The sequence below is a fragment of the Pezoporus occidentalis genome, unplaced genomic scaffold (assembly GCF_034315485.1).
Source record: "Pezoporus occidentalis ecotype Australia unplaced genomic scaffold, CSIRO_AGI_Poc_V1 ctg110, whole genome shotgun sequence".
Lineage (NCBI taxonomy): Eukaryota > Metazoa > Chordata > Aves > Psittaciformes > Psittacidae > Pezoporus > Pezoporus occidentalis.
The window spans coordinates 291626-311894 of NW_026912887.1; the positions used below are offsets into that span (position 1 = coordinate 291626).

A 20269-nucleotide genomic window follows, 5' to 3' on the forward strand; every position below is an offset into this window, starting at 1 on the left:
TGAGAACATACCCATCTCTGTGACTAAACCAAGAGATATGGGCTTTAAGTTTAGGGGCACTAGTAGTTGTCTACAGATAAGTTCATTTCTGTAAACAGCATTTTCCTTTACAGCAAATGGCAGTTTACAAGAGTTCACAAAGTTCTGGTCCACAATGAATAGTAACTGCATCCCAAAACCTCAACTGTTTCACTGAAGCAAATCATTCAACAGCTCTTAGAGGTCTTCAGAAGCAAAATCCAATTCCCAAAGGTGACCTGGATGCTTACAATCACAAACCTCATCAGTTTGGGGCAGCTCCAAATTCTCTTCTCTTTTCTCTTACTGCTGTAAGAAGTGAGGAAAATGGTTCTGCGATCCCATTAGCTTCCCTAAAACTGTAGGAGAGGTTCAACATTAACAGAAAGGTGTTACCACTATGAAGTGACTGGGCTCGTCAACTTGATTCCCAGCAATACAGCAGGAAGCTTTTGCACCAAAATACCTTAAGAAATACTAAACAGGGGAGAGATTTAGGTTCAATATAAGGAAGTAGTTCTTCTCTGTGATGGTGCTGAGACACTGGCACAGGGTGCCCAGAGAAGCTGTGGCTGCCCCATCCCTGGCAGTGTTCAAGGTCAGATTGGACGGGGCTTGGAGCAACCTGCTCTAGTGGAATGGGTACAAACTCAACACACTTTGCCACAACTTCTTAAAAAGCTCTTTTTCTCCACAACTGGACTCCCTTGGGGCCCCAGGGGAAAAGGTGTGAACACCAACCTCCCCAGATGCCATGCACTACCATTTACACGTGCTTTGAAGCTGATTGCTAAGAGATAACTGTCCGAGCCCCTACACTTGCAGCTTCTCTTTTAGGAGGGGTGTAGACTGCAGCTCTGCAGAACCACATATGGACTCCCTGGAGCTGACTCTTGACACAACAGCCCCAGGGATCTGGTTCTGGAGTGACAGGGATGTCCTTCAAACTGTCACAAAATGAGGCTCCGCAGCTCTGAATTCATCACCCTGCTGCTGTCAGCGCCCTGCCACAAAGAGCAGGATCACGCCACACCGTCATCTGGGGTGCTCATCTGCCTGTTCACACTGGCGGTGTCAGCCCAGGGGACTGCCACCATTTACTGATGGTGATGAGGCATTCTTGGACTATCCAGCACCTGCATCACTCTCCAATTTTTAGGACATTAAAAGTGATCTCAGGTGCACGAGGAAGACGTATCACACCCTGGCAGATTTTTCACGAGATAGCATCTAACACAGTGCACTTTTTCTCAGCAGAATCATTTGTTTTCCGCTTCACAGTGGGCAAGACAGAGTGCACAAACCACCTTACAAAAGAGCTTCGTTTAAAGTCAATGAATGTGCTGAGAAATATGCCAATTAGTGTTCTGCCCTCAGGGTATAGGCCTAGGGCTCTATTCCTGTCCTCCTTACAGCTTGATGTGTGGCCCTGGGTGAGCCACTTACACATCCTATGCTTCATTCCATCTGTAAACACCTTTCTCCATCTATTCAGACTCCAAGGCCTTTGCAACATGGATTGCTTCCGCTATGTATTTGATGCATGCCTATTAAATGCTTCATCTTGTTAGGAATGGCTATGGGAAGTACTGTGAGATAGAATAAAAACATCAACCATAGTATCAAGAGGTCAAGGGAACACCCAGGACATGTATTACACGAGAGTTCATGCTGAACACCCCTCCTTCCAGATTCAGTTGGTCAAGGTGACAACAAAGACCTGCAATTCCCACCAGTCAATTAAACTGTGACCATTTATACAGCCAACGTGATGCTTTTATGAACCATCTGCTCCTGGCTTATTTTTGCTGTTAAATGCAGCTAACGTTTGCAGTTGTTAAACTTTGTCATTTTAAGACACTTTCACATGGCTATAAATTAATTTTAGCTTGTGTGAGTCATGCTGTTGTTAGCAGGACACTTCTTCAAGACAGAAAAGGTAGCCCAGCCAGCCCCTGTGCATCCTTCTGCCCTCTTCCAGTTCTACCTTGTTCCCTGCTATGTCTAAAGGGGCAGTAAATGGGTTCTACCGTCTGCTGGTTAAACCTAATAAGCCAGATCCTGCTGTGGAAACCGCAGATCTAACACAAGGTGCTTTCCACAAAGATCACTTCCAGTGGCCAACACTGTGCATGACTTCAGAAAGAGCAAAAAAACCCCTCTCCTTCACAATCTGCAGGACACAAGCCAAGCAGGGTATTTAATAGGCTACTGTACTTACGTACAGGGAAGAATTTCTTTTTTCAGGGAGAATCCTTGATGTTGGATGTTAATGAGAGAGAATCTTTCAGAGCAGAAAAGCTCTTTAGAGACTTTAAATATCCCTGTTTCATGGGATTTCAGAACTCAATCAACATCTACATAGGATGAAAGAAGAGCTCATGGGAGCTCTGCAATCCAGCTCCCAGCTTCCCTCTCCTGTGTTCTGCCCTCTTAGAAACCTTTCTGTAAGACAGCCACAGAGTGTCAAATGCAGGTGGTGTCGTAATTCAGATACAAATTCTCTATCAGGGGTCCCTTCCAACCCTGCCAATTCTGTGTACTCCAGAGGTTTTCCTGCACTTGACAGTGCAGTTAGCCGATGCAGCCCAGAAGTCAGGACACATACAGCAATTCTCCCATTCCAGCTGACTTCATTTTCTGATTCCAAGGTAAGCTCTGCCCTATCTCCCAGCCCCTCAAGCATGGGCACACACCTCCTCCACCAGAAATCCAAACCCGCCCAGCCAACAAGTCACCGTTTGGATTCCCTCCAGATTCTCTCCCTGCTCAAAAAGCAGCACAAGCAATAACCTGTGCTGAGGACGTGCTGCACCTCCACGTATCACCGAGGCAATGCGTGAGATACCCACAGATTCACATGCTGCCTGTGCTTGCCTAGTCCTCTTTTAATCTCTATTTTTAACTTGCCAAAAGAAAAGCAGAAGGCTGCAGAAAGAGTTTCTATCACACAAGGTGTGCCTCCATCCTTTATTGCATGTCTGCTCTGCTCACACACTTCCCCGCTCTCGCTGGAGCCGATGAGCCCACACTCGGCTCCTCTAAGCTCACTGCAGAGCTTTGAGCAGGTTCCAAGCACCAAAATAGCAAACTCACCTCTGCCCCTCACCTGATCTAAACCTGATCCAAACTACTGGGACAGCCCTTGCTGTAAAAATCATGGTGCACCATCAGCCAAGGGGTGATGGCAAACCAAAGTGCTCAAACACCCTAGCACTAACCCTTGTCTTCAGAAGCCAACCGCACTGCTCCTCGGAGCCAAGCGCTGAACTCTTCTTTATTCTAAGCCACAAATCACAAGAGGTTGCTCTGGGGGAAATAAATAAATAAAGAGAATGAAGGTTATTTTCCATTTGCTTGTACACAGCAAGAAAGATAATGTCAGTTTGCTTTAGAATAAAAATGCCAGTAGTTATTTATCCAGGTGAAGAATTAGCTACACTGCACCAGCTAGCAAAGGCTCAGTGAAAAAGTAAATACTTAGGATGGAGCGCACAGGGAAAAAAAAGATTAATTGATTTGTGACTACAAGGAGGTTTATTCAGAACCATATTTAACACCACAGTGTTTTTGAATTCAGTAGAAACTCTACTCAATTTTCTTCTGCAGCCTTTCTTTGCTGTTGAAGGAAATACACCAGCAAGAAAAAGAAAAATGAAACTTAGTATTAAGGAGCACCACCTTGCTTTAGAAACCAAACCAGGCTCAGAGCTGCACCTCTGGGATATCTGCACACCATCTGGAATAGATTGCCTGTAGAAGCTGTGACTATCCTGTGGAAGGGACCTTACAGCTCATCCAGTTCCAACCCCTGCCACACACAGGGACCCCTTCCACTAGAGCAGCTTGCTCCAAGTCCATGTGTCCAACCTGGCCTTGAACACTGCCAGGGATGGGGCAGCCACAGCTTCTCTGGGCACCCTGTGCCAGCGCCTCAGCACCCTCGCAGGGAAGAGCTTCTGCCTAAGAGCTCATCTCAGTCCCCCCTTTGGCAGGTTAAAGCCATTCCCCTTGGCCTGTCCCTACAGGCCCTTGTCCAAAGCAGGAGCCAGGATTCCCAAGAGCCTGCTCCTGGTCAGGTGAAGCCCTGCCAGAGCACAGGAGTTTCACTGGACATTGTCCCGTGCTGGGTGGGCAAACCTGGAAAGTGGCCATCAGGAGGAGGAAGGAGAATGACTGAGGCAGAGGAAAGCCACAACGCTGTGCTCCACATGTACTTCCAGCTTCCTTCTCTCCACAAACCGCTTACGACTACGACTTGCAGCATTTGCCTGTTGAAGCCAGCCCTGCATGGTCCCAGATGTGCCTTGCTGCAAACATTTAAAGATGCTTTTTCCCTAATTCCTGGTCTTCTCTGCTTCTTCTGGAAAACGAGCCATGACACACGAGCCCTTTGCAATGCGCTGCAACCCTGATGTTGTATTTCCATGGTAACTCTCCCCAACGTACAGATATGCATTCCCAGCAGAGCCGGGCTGCAGACACACATCATTATATTTAATCTGAACGAGTGCGTACCTGAGTTGACTTTATTTCACAAAAGTGCATAAAGAATTAAATTTCTCTCACTATTTCCTTCTCTTATGTCCCACTGTCATTACTTGCAGTGTTGTGCCATTAGTTGTGGGCATCAGTACATAATGATCCGCTATCAGATAATGTTGAGATGCAAAAACCACTCGAAACACCAGACAGCAATTTTCTGCTCAGTTTCCCAATTTAACCTGAATTGATACAACACTGTAAGTCTGGATGAGGTTCAGGGACTGCTCTAATTATAATAGCATCTTGGGCAGCAGCAGTCACTTGCATCCTGCCTTTTTGATACTGGTCTTGATAGTGCAATTAAGAAGCAAAAGAGAGAACAATTTTCCAAGACTTGTCCTCATGAACAGCAAGAGGCCCTGATGTTAAACCTTTTTCTTTGGTCAAGCTGCTGCCCCCAGCCCAACGTAGCACTTAGACCCAGGGAAATTCAGGATGTTTCATAAATACCCACTTCATATGCACATGCTTAACCTCCGCTACCATGAATAAAGCAAGGTGATTAGACCCACTCCTCCCAGGACACAGCATCTTCTGTCTCTGCAACTCCTGCAGCAATACTTATTCAGCTTACACAGCTTCCCTGGGCACCCTGTGCCAGTGCCTCAGCACCCTCACAGGGAAGAACTTCTGCCTAAGAGCTCATCTCAATCTCCCCTCTGGCAGGTTAAAGCCATTCCCCTTGGCCTGTCCCTACAGGCCCTTGTCCAAAGACCCTCTCCAGGTTTCTCATAGGGCCCCTTTAGGTATTGGAACACTCTTATAAGGTCTTTATCCCTGTGAGCTGAGCATGCACAGCTGGGCTGGGTTTGAACCCAAGGCATTTACATTAACAACTCACATGGTGTGCGCTAAAAAGAAATAAATCATCGGTTAGAAATTCCCTATAGAAAACCTGGAAGTATTCTTCCCTGTTGGAAAGCCAGTGGGAAGAGCTGCCTTATGTGCAACCTCATGGTCAAATGAAGGAAGAAAGCAGACAGGGGTTGGCACGTGGAGACAGTGTGATTGCTCAAAACAGAGCCGGTTAGTGGTTCATGCTGCCTTCATCTGAGCTCAGCCAGTGGCGATTTCTGCATCCCCAGTAACCCCTTTTATGTGATACCTGTGGATAATGGGTTCCTGCATTTTTAGCCAAGTCTGTAAAGACAGAAAACACACCTATCGCGTTGGGTTATTATGCCCCATCCCGCAGAAATGAAGCCTGATCAAGACAAAGCCAGGATGAGATGAAAATGAACCAAACCAGGATTTGCTAGTTTACGATATGTTATTTGATTCTAGCAGAGACGCATCTTACACCCTTGGCCAGAAATGGTTCTTCATGTTGATGGAAGATGCCATGGACAAAAACATCCATCTAGAAAACACACAAGTTTAAACTCATGTATTAAAACAAAAGTCACAGCACTATTTTGTCATGCATCATACGCATTCAAGTGAGACAACCCATGGCTTACACCATGGTCAGGACTATTACCTACAGAGACACCACACTGTGTTATGGTTATTTATCACATATGAGACAATCTCTGACTCCAAATCATAAATGTCCACATGAAAAGCAGCATCAAGTACCAAACCCCAACCAGCGCAAGTGACTGTATCTAGGTTTTCAGCAGCTACCTCCCAGCACACTGACACGTTACCACACATCCCATATCACCAGTTACTGTGGAGAGTCAAGAAGTAAAACTCTTTCTAAAGAGGAGAAAAAAAAAAGATTTCAGGATTAGTTTATGGCTGTCCCATCCCTGGCAGTGTTCAAGGCCAGGTTGGACACAGGGGCTTGGAGCAAGCTGCTCTAGTGGAAGGGGTCCCTGCCTGTGGCCGGGGTTGGAACTGGATGAGCTTTAAGGCCCCTTCCAAAACAAACCATTCCATGATTCTGCGAACACTGACCCGGGACCACACAAGCTTTAGCTTCTCATTTTTAGGTCACTGCTCTGAACTGAAGCTGCCAGTTGAGAGGTTTCATACAGCTCCCACAAACCAAACCCCAAAGCCTTTGGTGGGTTTGGCTGCAACAACTACAGCCCCACAGGAATTTCATTTTTGACACATGGCAAAAAGCAGGAATTGACCTGAGAGCTTTCCCACCCGCACTCCAGAGGAGCCCTCTCAGGTATCACTGCTGGGGCTGAAGTCAAGTGCGTTACAAACTCTTTCTGTGGCACCAAACCTCAGTTTCCATCCTTAACTCCCTTCTTGTTTAATCTCTGCAGCTTGCCTTTAATAAATCACCCTCCTTTAAAATAAACTGCTCCAGTGCTGTTTTCACTCATGCATAGGAAATTAAAATGTGTTATAAAACTAATTTATGCGCCCTGTTGGCCACAGCGCCTGCGGAACTGGCCTCCCTGGACACACACGCAGGAAGCATTTGCACACGTTTGATCCAAGGTTTGCTCAACACTGTTAGAAACAGCTGAAAAGATTTTGACTTCTTTTGTTTTCTTTCCTCAAATGAAAAACTTCATCAAAATGGACATTTACACAAGGCTGGGGCAGAGCAGGGGAGGTACCATTAAATATCCCACCCTTGAAGAATCTCACATCATTTCCATTTCTTAATACGGAGGGTGGTTTTCATTAGGATTTGTTATATTGTTCTTGCTTTCGCTGAAGAATTTCACAGGAGAAAAAGAATTCCCAAACAGCTTTAATTTTAATTGATTCATATTCACTCCAATGAGGTCAGGCATGTTTAATTATCATCATCTTTATTACAGATGGAAAATCAGCTCCCTCTGATGTTGCTCTACTAGTTATCGTCTCATTTGTTTAGCAATGGCAGCGAGACAACTGATCAAGATTGTGGCAAACAAACAGCAAAAAGACCTGTACAGAAGCCATTGCAAACAGTAGTTAGGATTCAGCAAAGTACTTTGCCATGTGTCACATTTAGCACCACTTAAACATTCCTGGTTTAGCTCTTCCAGTTCCGAACATGCTCGAGTATTTTGCCACATTGCACTTTCAGTAAAAGAAAGAAGAAAAGCAGAAAGAAAATACCATCCTGTTCATTTAACTGATGGGATCGGAGGTGCAGAGTAATTGAAGGTGAGCCTTGGAGAGGGACAATATCTACCTCAGAATGCAAAGCTGTTCGAAACACCAGCTCAGCTTTTCTGGGTTAGACTGATGGTGAGGAATAAAACATGGTCCTGGCAGCTCTTTATAAATCCACTACCGCCAATAAATCATCAGGAACCTATATACCTTTGGCAATTTATCCCTTATGCCTGTTAAGTGCTTAGGTGCCTGCTAGTGGTGGTAAGTTTTCCTCCTAATGATGCTGTCAATTCAACACTCCAAAAGTGAGCCAGGGGACAGACAGGAGAGTAAGGAAATCCAACCAAAAACCTGCCAATGGACTGAAAACTCTTCCTTTTCTTCTGCTGCTTTACAGAGAAGACAGGTAAACTTGATGTTGATCTCTGCTCCAAGCAAGCATAATTCCTTTGCATCCAAACAAATCGTGGCATTATGGAGAGCGATTATAGCACATTAGTGCAATGATGCGCATGACCCAAAATAAGAACATGAGGACCAGGAGACTGCTCTTCAAAGCAGCTGGGTGTACATAGCTCTAAAATGGTTATTAAGTTCATTTAAGTACCAAATTAAGCAAAGAGTGGGAGGAAAGACTGATGAAACTATAGTCTGACTCCCTGATCCAAGTTTAACCTTGGCTTGGCAGCACTGTCTGGTTTGATACTTATTTTTAATTTAGTAATGCTTTGATGATTTATTTCTATATTAAAGTTTACTGCATAAAAAGAAACTACTGTATAGAAAGAAACGGCTCCCTCGCAATTAAAGATGAGCCTGTTTTACTAGGCACGCAGGAATTTCTTGACTAAGCTACCATAAATCAGCCAGAGGACTGCTGACTGGAAAAAAGGCAGTCATACTACATTGTCTTCCTGCAAGGCTATTCCTTGCTAAAATGGAAAATGTGCCTCTATTGTACAGCCCTGATAACCATTAGGGCTGCAAAGCTCCTTGGTTTACATCAAGACCTCCCTAGGAATCTCAATCGTAAGTATTTTGCCACATGCAGCACTAAGAGCCCTTCTGATTGCAGCTTTGCTGTCCCAGGTGCAAAGAGGTCATCAACCTGGTGCCACAGTCCAGTAAAACTATGACTCCTATATTAACTTTGTCTTCACAAATGCCCAAGTGATATTCCTTGTCAATAACTGCAAGTCCCCATCCCAAAATCAGCTGGAACAATCCACTGTGGCTAGCAGCAAACCAGCCATCTGCTTCCCCCATCGCCTCATTTCTGTTCCAAAAGTAACTGGAATCTCTCCTCTCCTTCCACTTTGCACTTTATTTTTAGAGCATTCTCCAGTCAGAGCTCAGCTCCCCATCAGTAACATTCTGTGCATGTCCTGTGCTCCTCTCTCCTTACAACCACATTTTCTGTCATCAGAAATATTACAGCAGAAACACTGCATTTGAAGACCAGTGAACAGAGAGCTTTAAAAAGCAAAGAAAACAAAATATCACGCAGATGAGGCAGACCTGAGTCCTGATATTCACTTGGAAGGTGAAATACCTGCATCAAACCTTGTCATCTAAAGGAAAAACAGATTCCTTTTTTTTTTTTTTTACTCTTGGAAATGGTGACAAACTTACAAGTGCAGATGCCTATGGACAATGAAAAGACAAAAGCCAGTGCTGGTACAGTTTAGTTCTTCACTGTATTTTCTGCCTGCTGCTGGAATGATACTCACACAGCTGACAACTGAAGCAAAGAGATAAGCCTAAGCTGGTTGATCCAGCATTGGTTAGTAAGTGTTTATACCTGTTTTCTTCGCTAGAAAAAAAGAAGGAAATGCTATGAGACATCCCAAGTCATTGTGGAAGTTGCAGCTATACCAGAAAAGAGAAGCCACCTCATCCTCCATTTTAAACCAAATTAAACCCAAATTAACAGGGGGTTGGAACTGGACAGGCTTTAAGGTTCCTTCCAGCCCAAACCAGTCTGTCATTCTGTGCAAACACACAGAGGTTAAGAGCAGTTTCTAACATGCATTCTCATGCATGAATTACTGTGAACAACTTCATATCCAAATCTTATCGCCTCTCCCAGCTCACGCAGCCCTCCGAGCACAAGGAACTTCCCAATTCCCTCTAAACTTGCAGCAAAATATACCAAGCTGCATTCTCAAACCCTTCCTCAGTGCCAGTCTTTGCTTCTACCTCTGTTTTGGCCACAATTCTTGACACATTCAATGGTTCAACTCCAGTCCCAGTCAGGGCTGCCACCGGTTTCAGATTCCTAAGTGGCACCTCCCCTGGATCCTGCAGTTTTCCGACTCTTTTAATGCCTTCATCAAGCATGCACCGTGAGGACTGCAGAACACTGCTCCTTGGCACCCTGCCTTAGGAGACTTCCCACACCTCAAGAAAAATTTCTATCATTGTAACAGGAGGAAAAAAAGGAAGAGAACTTCTTTCCCCTAAACAAAAAGCCAAAACCAGGATATCACATGGTCATCAAATCCCACACGGAAACTGCATTTGTGGAGCATCTCTGCCAAGCACTGGGAAACCTGTCAGACACTTGTTTCTCCCAGGCCTGGGCTTGACAAGAACATTGACACCAAACAGGGAGCGTGAGCAGGCAATTACAAGGTGCACATTTCTGAAATGGTTGATGGGTTTTCTAATTGCAAAGAAAAATTGAGCAGTGACTGTACCAGACTGGACCACTGCCTTTGGCAGACATCAATCTAATGCTTAGTAGACAAAAGAGCTGTTTCAAAACCCCTCCACACAGTGACTTTGGGAAGAATGAATCAAGACTTGCAAACATGAGCCTTCTTCATAGGGAAGAAGTGCCTAAAATCTCATTTAAACCTCCCTGGGCTCACCAGGCACTTGCACTGCTGCAGATGGTCAAAGTGAGCGTGCTGAGCCATGACCACAGCCTCCTTCTCTATGCCTGCCAAGCCTCAGTTTAACAGACAACCCCCGAGACATGTTTTGCCCATCAAGCACTCGATGTCCAAGCCTGCTGCTCGCACCCATGTGAAGATGCTTTACAAGCACAATGAAAGCATTTAGAGATGTAACCTCGAGAAGATTTAATTTAGACGATCCAACACAGAGCAGCAAGTCAGTGCTCTGGGCACGGAGACAGGGGGACAGTTTATAAAAGCCTCCTGTGCTCCCAAACAGCTGGGAGCTCCCAAGGCATCAAACACTTCTTGCCTCAACTGATGGATATGATAATAACGATCTATTTTTCCTTTTAATTTAAACTATGCCTATTTATGTGCCACTGACTGAAAAGGACAGTGAATTAAAGAGCACATGAAAGAAAATCATAGCCCTCAGCACTTGCTCCAAACACTCTTTTAAGTCTGTTTGATGACAGGCTGCTGTGTTTTGTCACCAAGCGCAATCGGCTCGATTATCACTTCTTTGTTTTGAATACCCACCTCCAAAGTCATTAGACACTTGCTTCTTAATGAGAATAGATTGGGGTTGGCCAATAAGTCTCTTTAATGCCATCTGCCAAAGAAAAAAGAAATTCCAAGTGCCAAACTCCCCCAACTCCTTTTTGCATGCCTTCCCCTCGGTGCTAGATTTAGAGAGAAAAGACATTTGTATAATCTCATCAGCGGTAGCTTTCTCCTAGGGGAAGTGCAAACAGACCACAGAAAAGGCTCTGGTTGGCTTTGACTTGCAAAACCACTTCATGGACTACTCTGAAACAATTCAGTCAGCGGGATGTGAGCTCTGTATATTGGTGTTGTCCCAGATTGTTTTGTTTTTATTCATAAGATTATTTTGGTGAAAACAGGCTGCCTGAAGCTTAATTTTACTACCAATTGTTAAATAATTCAACACCCATCTTTTCTGTCTCTTTAATGCCTCAGAAAAATCAAAACCCTTCACAAATTAAAGGCCAAATCCTGTTTACTCTTTCCTTTTCTAAAGCAATTTTGACATCAATGAAGACTGTTTCTGTGACTTGGGCTCAGATTAAAAGTTCTCTCAGTGTATTTATTTTTTTAAATCAGAAGCATGCTTTTGTTGTGGTTTTTTTTTTTTTTCTTTTTTAATCAAAACACTTCTCTGATGCAAAGCTTTAAAAATACAAAGGCAAATGCCTCCAGTATGGCCAGCCTGCTTGCTTTATAGAAACGGATCACATTAACATTTTATAGCAATAAGGGAGGACTCCCTCCAGGAAGGAGGATTTAATCCCTTCCCTGCACCTTCTGTTCACCTCGTGAAGGCACAAGCCCACATGTTAATTGTCTCTTGCTCAGATTTAAAGGCTCTTCATGAAGAAACCCTGCCGACTTGGGTGCTTGAAGAAGGATTTGAAGTTCTACCTGCAACAACACCTTCAGTTTGGCAAGGAGCAGTGGGTTCAATGAAAACAAGCCTCCAACTCAAGGTTGTGAAGGGCTCCTGGATGCACGGGGGTTAAATCTGCACCAAGCTGGCCTGAAGGCTCCAGATTCAAAGGATGGATATCATCCATCCCAGCAGGAACACACCTCCTCTGGAGCAGCTATTTAACACTGCACTCAAATCACACTCCATGCTCCAAAATGGTCTACCTATAAAGCACACAAATGCTGCCTTTTCCAGGTCATTCATCATAACCAGCCAAACACAAAGCCACTGGGGTCCCTCCACTGTGTCCATACCTGCCCACGTTTGCAATCCCAAGGGCAGTTTTAGGGAAATAAAAAACATTTAAAACAAGATGCAGCACTAAGATACATGAAGACAGCTGGTCATCACATGAACCAGCTCCATATGCTTAAATCTCTGCTGCACCCTCAGCAGAGACTTCAGGATTTTTCAGGCAGTGACATAAATCTGTTCATCTGACAAAAATCTGACACTATCACAAATGGTTAGACCCCCTTCTTTTAAACTCTGCACTGAATTATGTAGCATTAAAATTGATCAGATGAAGAATTCATCATGAAAAGGCATGACACCAGCAAGCTGAGCTTCAATATACCCAAATGGAACACCACAGGGACACTGTGAAGTTTAAGAGCTTAAAATTAGAGAGAAACACTCTGTACAGTGAGTTGAGGCTCATTTTTCCCCAATAGCTTTAAAATAAAAATCAAGGAAGTCAATTATATGTATGTTTTTAAATCTGTGGCCTCAATCAACCCCAAAAACCCCACATGACTAAAAGGGAAACTCAAACTGAAAACAGCTGAAAGGTTCTTGTCAAAGTATTTTTGATGCTGGTAAAGAACTTGAGGGGTTTAATTTAATCCTGAGCTGGATGATGAAGTTACTGATGTCATGATTCTGACCTAAATCTTCCCTCTCCTAGAGTCTGAGCCCAAACAACACTGCCCCAAATTAAACCGATGAAAATCCCCCTCCATTTCTTCTCCTGTTAGCTTGTTACCAAGTTTCAGAGACCTCCACTCTGTGCCAGCCACTAGTGACCATCCCTTAGGAGCACATACCTGGAAACACAAGTCTCCAGCAACCACGCTAAGGATGGACGGGGTTTGGTTTATTCAGATGTCTACATAATGCAGCTCACTTTCCAGAAGCACCAACAAAACCCTGCCTGTGGAAGAACATCTTTAATGCTCCCGACACTGGGCTTAGGTCTGGTCCAACATACTTCAAGGGCACCAGGATTGCTGCTACAAACCTGACAGTAGGATCCTTCCCCCTGGACATAAAATTACAGTGAGGATAAGGCTTGGAGTAGAATCAGACTTCAAGGAAGAGAAAGCATCTGGGTGGTCAACACAGAGCTTTGCTTTCTTGGAGCAGCTTCAGAGACTGAGACTGATCATCACTACCGTTATTTTGTCTTTCTGTTTGGTTTCAATTTTATATGAAGCCATGAAAGAGCTACATGAGCCTCTGCAGCTGTGACATTCACACACATCCAATCCCTCTAAGCAAACACCTGCATACAAGGATCTTCTCAGACATATCAGGTGAGGTTCCAAATTCAAGTTATCATTAGTACCCCACGTCTGACTCCTATGGAAATCAGCTTTCCCTTTGACTTCCAAAGCAGCTATGCCAGAAGAGCAAGAACATTTTACAACTGTGTTCATACAGAAACAGGAATCTTCCTGCAATTTGTAGCTGCTGCAGTCAGGAAGCACTGATTTAACAAGTATTCAGCACTTTGTACAAACTGCTGTCTAAGGAGTTTGAGCTTTTTCACGACAAACCATGAGAAACCCAGGAAGTAATCCCTGAAACTTTTCTCTTTCCTCACAGTTACATGTAAATAGTAGTTTCTGAAATTAGAAATACATAAATATATACATATATAGTTATAGATAAAGATATATAATAGTAGCACCAGAAATCATAGAATGATTCGGGTTGAAAGGGAGCTTAAAGCTCATCCAGTTCCAACCCCCTGCCACAGGCAGGGACACCTTCCACTAGAGCAGCTTGCTCCAAGCCCCTGTGTCCAACCTGGCCTTGAGCACTGCCAGGGATGGGGCAGCCACAGCTTCTCTGGGCACCCTGTGCCAGCGCCTCAGCACCCTCACAGGGAAGAGCTTCTGCCTAAGAGCCCTTGTCAATCTCCCCTCTGGCAGGTTAAAGCCATCACCCCTTGGCCTGTCACTACAGGCCCTTGTCAAAATCCCTATGGTGTTATGGTAAATGAAATGCCCAGCAACCAGAGCGGGAGACCTCAACACCATCTGCAGTTTGAGACTGAGGGAACAGTTCATATTAAGCACGGCAAGCATTTTCTTAAGCAACAGAATTAGCACCTTCTCTCCACTCCTGTGTCATATTCAATCACCTAAATTCCCTCTGTTTCTTTCCACCTCAACTTCTGCATCATTTACGCAACCGGGAATGAGAGTTTGCTCTTTATGTTGCAAGAGCAAATCCATTAACATTTGTGAGGCTGAGATAACAGGTAATTGGGTGGGTCAATTCACATTATTTTTGTCTTCAAAAACCCCCAAACCTAACAGCCTTTCTGTTCTTTTACAATCCATAACTCTCAAAACCGATTTCCTCCTCACAGCAATCTTAATAGTAATTAAATGAGCTTTTGTCTTCCAACACCAGTAAAGATTAAATACTACATAAAACAGCTGCAGCAAAGCCCCATCCAAAGTCCAATTTAACCTGCTAGCTGGTTCCCAGATGGTACCCCGAGTGCTGCAGGGCTGGAAAGAGGCATCTCTGAAGTTACCTGAGGACTTGTCCTTCAGCCCCAACACATTACAGTGGGGTGCTGACTAATGGAGCTATTCAGCAGGTTTTTGCTTGTTGGACTCAACCGACCCACCCAGCCAAATGTGGAAAATACAAAGAAAAAGTCAGGAAATACATTATAACCTAAATAATCTATTGTTTGGGAACAGTGGGGTCACAGTACTGTCAATGGACTCACTGACCAAGCCACAAAGATTCAAGTTGCTTTCCTCCCTGGTGAGATATACAAAGTAATGCCAGTAGAAAAGCACGACAACCTCAATGTCCATGCTCAGGTGAATGTCCCTCCTGCTCAAAGCTGCTTAATATGCACTATCTGCTTGCTTGGCTTCTTGAAGAGGCACAGATGCAAGAGTGCATTTAATTGTTTTCCTGAATCAGACCCCCGGAGCCATCAGTATCTCACATATGTAATTATAAATTATGAGTCTTGCAACCAAAGTACAATCAGCACATCTAGCTATAAATCTTCCAGATATCAGCAATTTCTCCAAAGCTACTTTTTGGCAAAACCTGATGTAGCATGAAACTAGGAAAGTCGGGCAGAAGAAGACATTGGCATTGAAGTTCACAGCCCACCAGGGCTGCACTGATGGACAGGCTCCAGACCACAAGAAGCCCCCAAAAACTCATGTTCTGTCATGGAAAACGTCACTCCTGGAGATAACGAAAAGGTGGATCTCCCCTGGGATACCCCGAGTCCATCCATTTCCAGTTTCATTTCCAAAGACCTTTTGTGCAAGGTGTCAACCTTCTTCCATTTTGTTGATGCAGAGGTTTTCTGGACTCTCAGTAAACTCAGATTAATGTGTATCATTAATAACAAAGATTCGGCCAAATCCTGGCTACATCTCCTAGAGCAAAGCATGGCCAGGTATGTAATGCAAGCACGTATTCATTTATATACACTCATTAGCATCATCTGAACTAGGAAATCAAAACATCTCTGCAAGAGCTCATGCCAGTGAAGATCAGGATCTATATGATGACCCTTTCAAATGTCACTTACTGTCTGCCTCATCTGTGGGAGCTAATTTCGACATGATACATTACGCCGGAATCATAATTTTATCTTCTGGGCAGAGCCAGTCAGAGGAAGTCTGTAAGCCTGGCAAGGGAAGTCTAACTGTGAAATGCATGCACAACTGAGCGCTGAGATTGAGGGTATCTTTGTGCATCGGGATTTTAAATGTTAATGGGGGAAAAATACAAAAGAAGACGTGTTACAGAACCCAGGTATTAAAGCAGCATCCCTCCAAGGCATTGAGAGAGACTATTTCTTGCAGGGAAATTACTGGATAAAGCAGGAGCCTGAAACCAGTTTGAGACTGGGCCATAGTTTAGATGGGTTTCATGCCATCAGCTCTCTTTGCCTGGATAATTACATCTTGTGAATTATCCATGAGAGAAAATTGCCTCCAAATGTATTCACAGAGCTGTCTGTCTCCAGTCTCTGCTGCTGAGTGTTTGGTAGAGACCAACCCTTACGAGCACACTGGAACACCTCTCATGGGCAGGGAACTCCTCTTCTACGGCTGCCATAACCCCCATACACCAAGTAAAACCCAAGAAGGAATAAACTGCTTCACTTTGCTCCCACTCTTTCATCATAACAAGCCCCTAAAAAACCTAATGTATCTCTGTGTACTATAATTTCAGGATTTCCTCTAATCGCATACATAATTACATGGAGCACTGCACTAGTATCCCTTTCATGCAAATACTGCTATAAAATGCACAGTTTTCAGAGCATTATATGACAAAGAAATAACTGTAGTCATTTGTTTCTGGTCTGTATGTGGTTACACAACCTAATGCAATGAGACAGTATTTTTCATTAGGTTTTTGTTGTGGACACTCCCCATTTATCTTTCTCAGAATCCTTCCCCCAGTGCATGTTAACAACGTTATTTTAGGAAGTTGCTTCATTATTAAACATCACTGGGAGCCTGCGGTGCTTGCTGCAGAAGCCCTCTACCACACATGGCTTTGGAGGCAGTGCCCTTCCACGCTGGCTCCTAGTAATCCCTGAGCTCCAATTCCCACACACCATGGCCTCAAGCAGCAGCGTTCACATTAGAGATGCCCTTAATAAAGCCAGAATGGATGGTCATGACATATATCTTTGCAGCTGCCAGTCAAGTATCTCCATAAGCCTCCTCTGATCTCTAACTCATTGGTGGCTCAACTCAGTAGCACTTAAGAGCTGAACAGGCAGATCCCTGGGATGACAAGGCTGCAGAGGACAGAGGGATCACAGGGCATCCACTCCTCCTAGGTTGCCTCCTAAAAGGGATGTAACTGGTGCAGAAACACTGCAGGAAGCCCCAAGCAGATGGGTAAACCTCTCACACTTCCAGCTCCCCCTGAACAGTAACTTCTTGCAATCTGCTTAAATGCAGAAATACAATGCTCAATATCCCATTCACACTTCAGCACTATTCATAGGGTTTATTTTTATGATAAAACAAGCACCAGAACAACCTAATACATCATTCTGGCCAACAGAAGACAACTCCCAGAGCAAACCCTTCACACAGCAGTAGATAAGAAGTACATGAAACCCCCAGGCAGCACTCAGAGCTCACCAATACCTGCTGCCTCCCAGGACCGAACCAAGGAAAAAAGTGTGTTGCTAGATCTGGATTTGTGTCTAAGTGTCCATCATCCGTGTGTCCCCATTTACACTCCTGGTCTTGGTGACCACCTTTGTTAACTGGTTTGTATCTAGAAAGCATGGGCAAAGAGCCACATCCTGAAACCCTGACATTCCCCTTGCATTAGGTAGTGACCTTCCCACTCCACCTCTCCACAATAACCCAACCCTTCAGCTCCTCACAGCTTTCCTCCTCAGTCAATCACTCTTCGCTTTCTCTTTCCCTTCTTTTCTCCCCTACCATCAAACACTAACTTCCACAAAGAAACCTATCCCTGCCCATGTGTCTTTGCCACAGCCTGCCCTCCTTAACAGTTCCCCCCAAGCACACTGAAACGGAAATTAAAACCACATGCTAGGAGGACAACAGAACAGAAGGACATGACCTATGTTTATATGTTATGTTTGGGTGGATTGTTTCCTCGATGCACCCTGCCCAGTTTTTGGATCACAACAAGCTCCTAGGGTATGCTGCAGTCACAGGGGACTCCAGTTTGGGCACTGGAGCTGTGTAGGGACTGACAGCACCACACTGCTCACCCTCACTTGCAGAGGCTTTTGAATTCCTCAGCTTCCCCCTCTCCATGCCCCAGCCATTCAGCCCCTCCTTTAACAAGTCCAGCAGCTTGCATTTGGTTAAAATAACTGTTTATTCCTCAAAGACTTGATTCCTGCCCAGAATAAATTGTCAACTCCTCCACTGATGGCTGAACATGCTGTCTGGAACAAGGGAGCCCATAGGAATAAAAAAGATCTCTGTGTAAATGGAAACAGACCTAATTTGCAGGGATTATATCACTGCTTCAGAATTTGGATCAGGCATGGATTTGCACATACGCATCTGTTAGATGCTTGAGGACAAGCCTTCTCCGTGTTAACCAAGTTGGGAACAATATATCCTGTTCACCTGGCTAGAAAACTACTCCTGGTCAGAGATAGCATCTTACATGAGATTTAGGGTTTGTCAAGGGAAAACCACTTATACACTCATACAGAGCAGCACTGAGCAATTACCTCCCCTCCTCCTTTTGCTTTGTCCCAGTGGGCTTGTCCCACACCTGAAGGCTGGAGGAGCTGGGACAATATCTCAGCTCTGCCAACCCTGTGAGCTGGTGACAGAACAAGCCAAGATACAAGCTTGCCCTGAGAGAAGATGTACTTTTTATACATGAAAAACCCATGCTGTATTTCATGAATACACATTCAGTTCATTACACAGGAATAATCATCTCATTCCTTATGATTTGCAAAACCTTAACATGTAATTAAGGTAAAGTGAGTTTGTTATATGCATTTAAACGTAAGACTGCCCAAATCTGCACAGTTCCTACACTCCCCCAGTCTTTTTGCATATTGCCACCAATAATACCCCTTTCCAAGCTGCATCACCCTAACAAAACCCTTCCCAGCTTGTGTTCCAGCCTCTCTGAGCTGGCTCGTGCCGTGATGCTGCATCTAACCCCTCCAAGCTTCCTTGCTTGATCTTCCTGCCTTGTGCCTTATTGGATCCCAGTGACAGAGAGCAAGCGGCTCCCAGAGTCTTGCCATACCTGATGGGCAGTGAAGGGTCTCCAGCATCCCACCAGTCCTTGGGGGGGCTGATGTACATGCACCACAGCTCCCAGCTGTACCCATGGGCTGAGTTCTCATAACGCTGCACCTCAAAGTTGTCCTGCTTGATGTTGTCTATGGAGGGAAGAATGACCCTTCTCCGGTTTTCCTGAATCCGTGAAAGCACTGGCTCAGCCCTGAAAGGAAGCAAAGCATGGGAATAGATGGTTAATTGCTCCTATGATTTGCAGATGGACACTGTAGCTTTCATACAGCTTGTGCACTTCAATGAGGGTAAGAAAACTGGCATTCTTGCTATCATTCAGTAAACAGAATGGAATAGCACCACAGAATCATTTGGGTTGGAAGGGACCTTCATAAGTCATCTTGTCCAACCCCCCTGCAATGAGCAGGGACATTGACTAGACCAGGCTGCCCAGAAACACATCAGCCTGGCCTTGAATGTCTCCAGGGACAGGGCATCCACCACCTCTCTGTGCAAGCTGTGCCAGTGTTTTACCACCCTCACTGTACAAAACTTCTCACATCCAGCCTGAATCTCCCTCTTTCAGTTTAAAACCATCATCCCTCATCCTGTTGCAAAAGGCCTAAAAGTCTCTCCCCATCTTCTTATGGGCCCCTTTAAAGAACTCAAAGGCTCCAGTAAGGTCTCCCTGGAGCCTGCTCCAGGCTGAACAGGCCCAGTTCTCCTGTCTCCCATTCACAAGTGGCATCACGTCTTCACAGAGACACAGCAAAACCCAGCTAGAGCCTGGACTGTCAGGAGGCTCCTCACAGAGTCAGTAGTGACCCCAGGTTTCAATGCCTCTCTGTCAACCTCCCACTCGTCCGTGCTTCCCACCTGGACACATCCCTTGCGTGTAGCTGCCACTGGAGATTTAGTGCTCTCCTAACTCAACCAACTAAACAAATTCATGGGCCAGCTGAAGCTTTCAACACAAGGAAAGGATTATTTTCACAAACAAAGGTTTTAAGCTGTGGAAATGAATTAAAGCCTCCAAAAATGGACCTCATCTTTTCCTGCAGAGCCAGTACACCACCTTTTCTCTGGTGTGCTGGTTTAAGAAATCATTATTAAATAATAATTCCATATTCTGAACTTTTCAGTTTTCAAAAAGTCCATGTTTTTAAGCTCAGCTTTCCTGACCTCTTGGCTGCAGCAGCAATGAAACCAGATGATACATCAGCTAGGGGCCAGTTCTGCAGCACAGCCCAACTGTGCAGCCAAGAACAGCTCAGGGAAGGTGCTCATAGCTT

At 44.7% G+C, this 20269-nt stretch overlaps 1 protein-coding gene across 3 annotated transcripts in view; it reads right to left on the reverse strand.

Annotated features, from left to right (window-relative positions):
- GALNT17 (polypeptide N-acetylgalactosaminyltransferase 17) overlaps window positions 1-20269 on the reverse strand; it is a 187400-nt gene that overhangs the window by 92142 nt on the left and 74989 nt on the right. For all 3 annotated transcript variants that reach the window (XM_062631853.1, XM_062631861.1, XM_062631869.1), the window contains one exon: window positions 18991-19188. In XM_062631853.1, the coding sequence (XP_062487837.1) occupies window positions 18991-19188 (198 nt within the window). The remainder of the gene's footprint in view (window positions 1-18990; window positions 19189-20269) is intronic.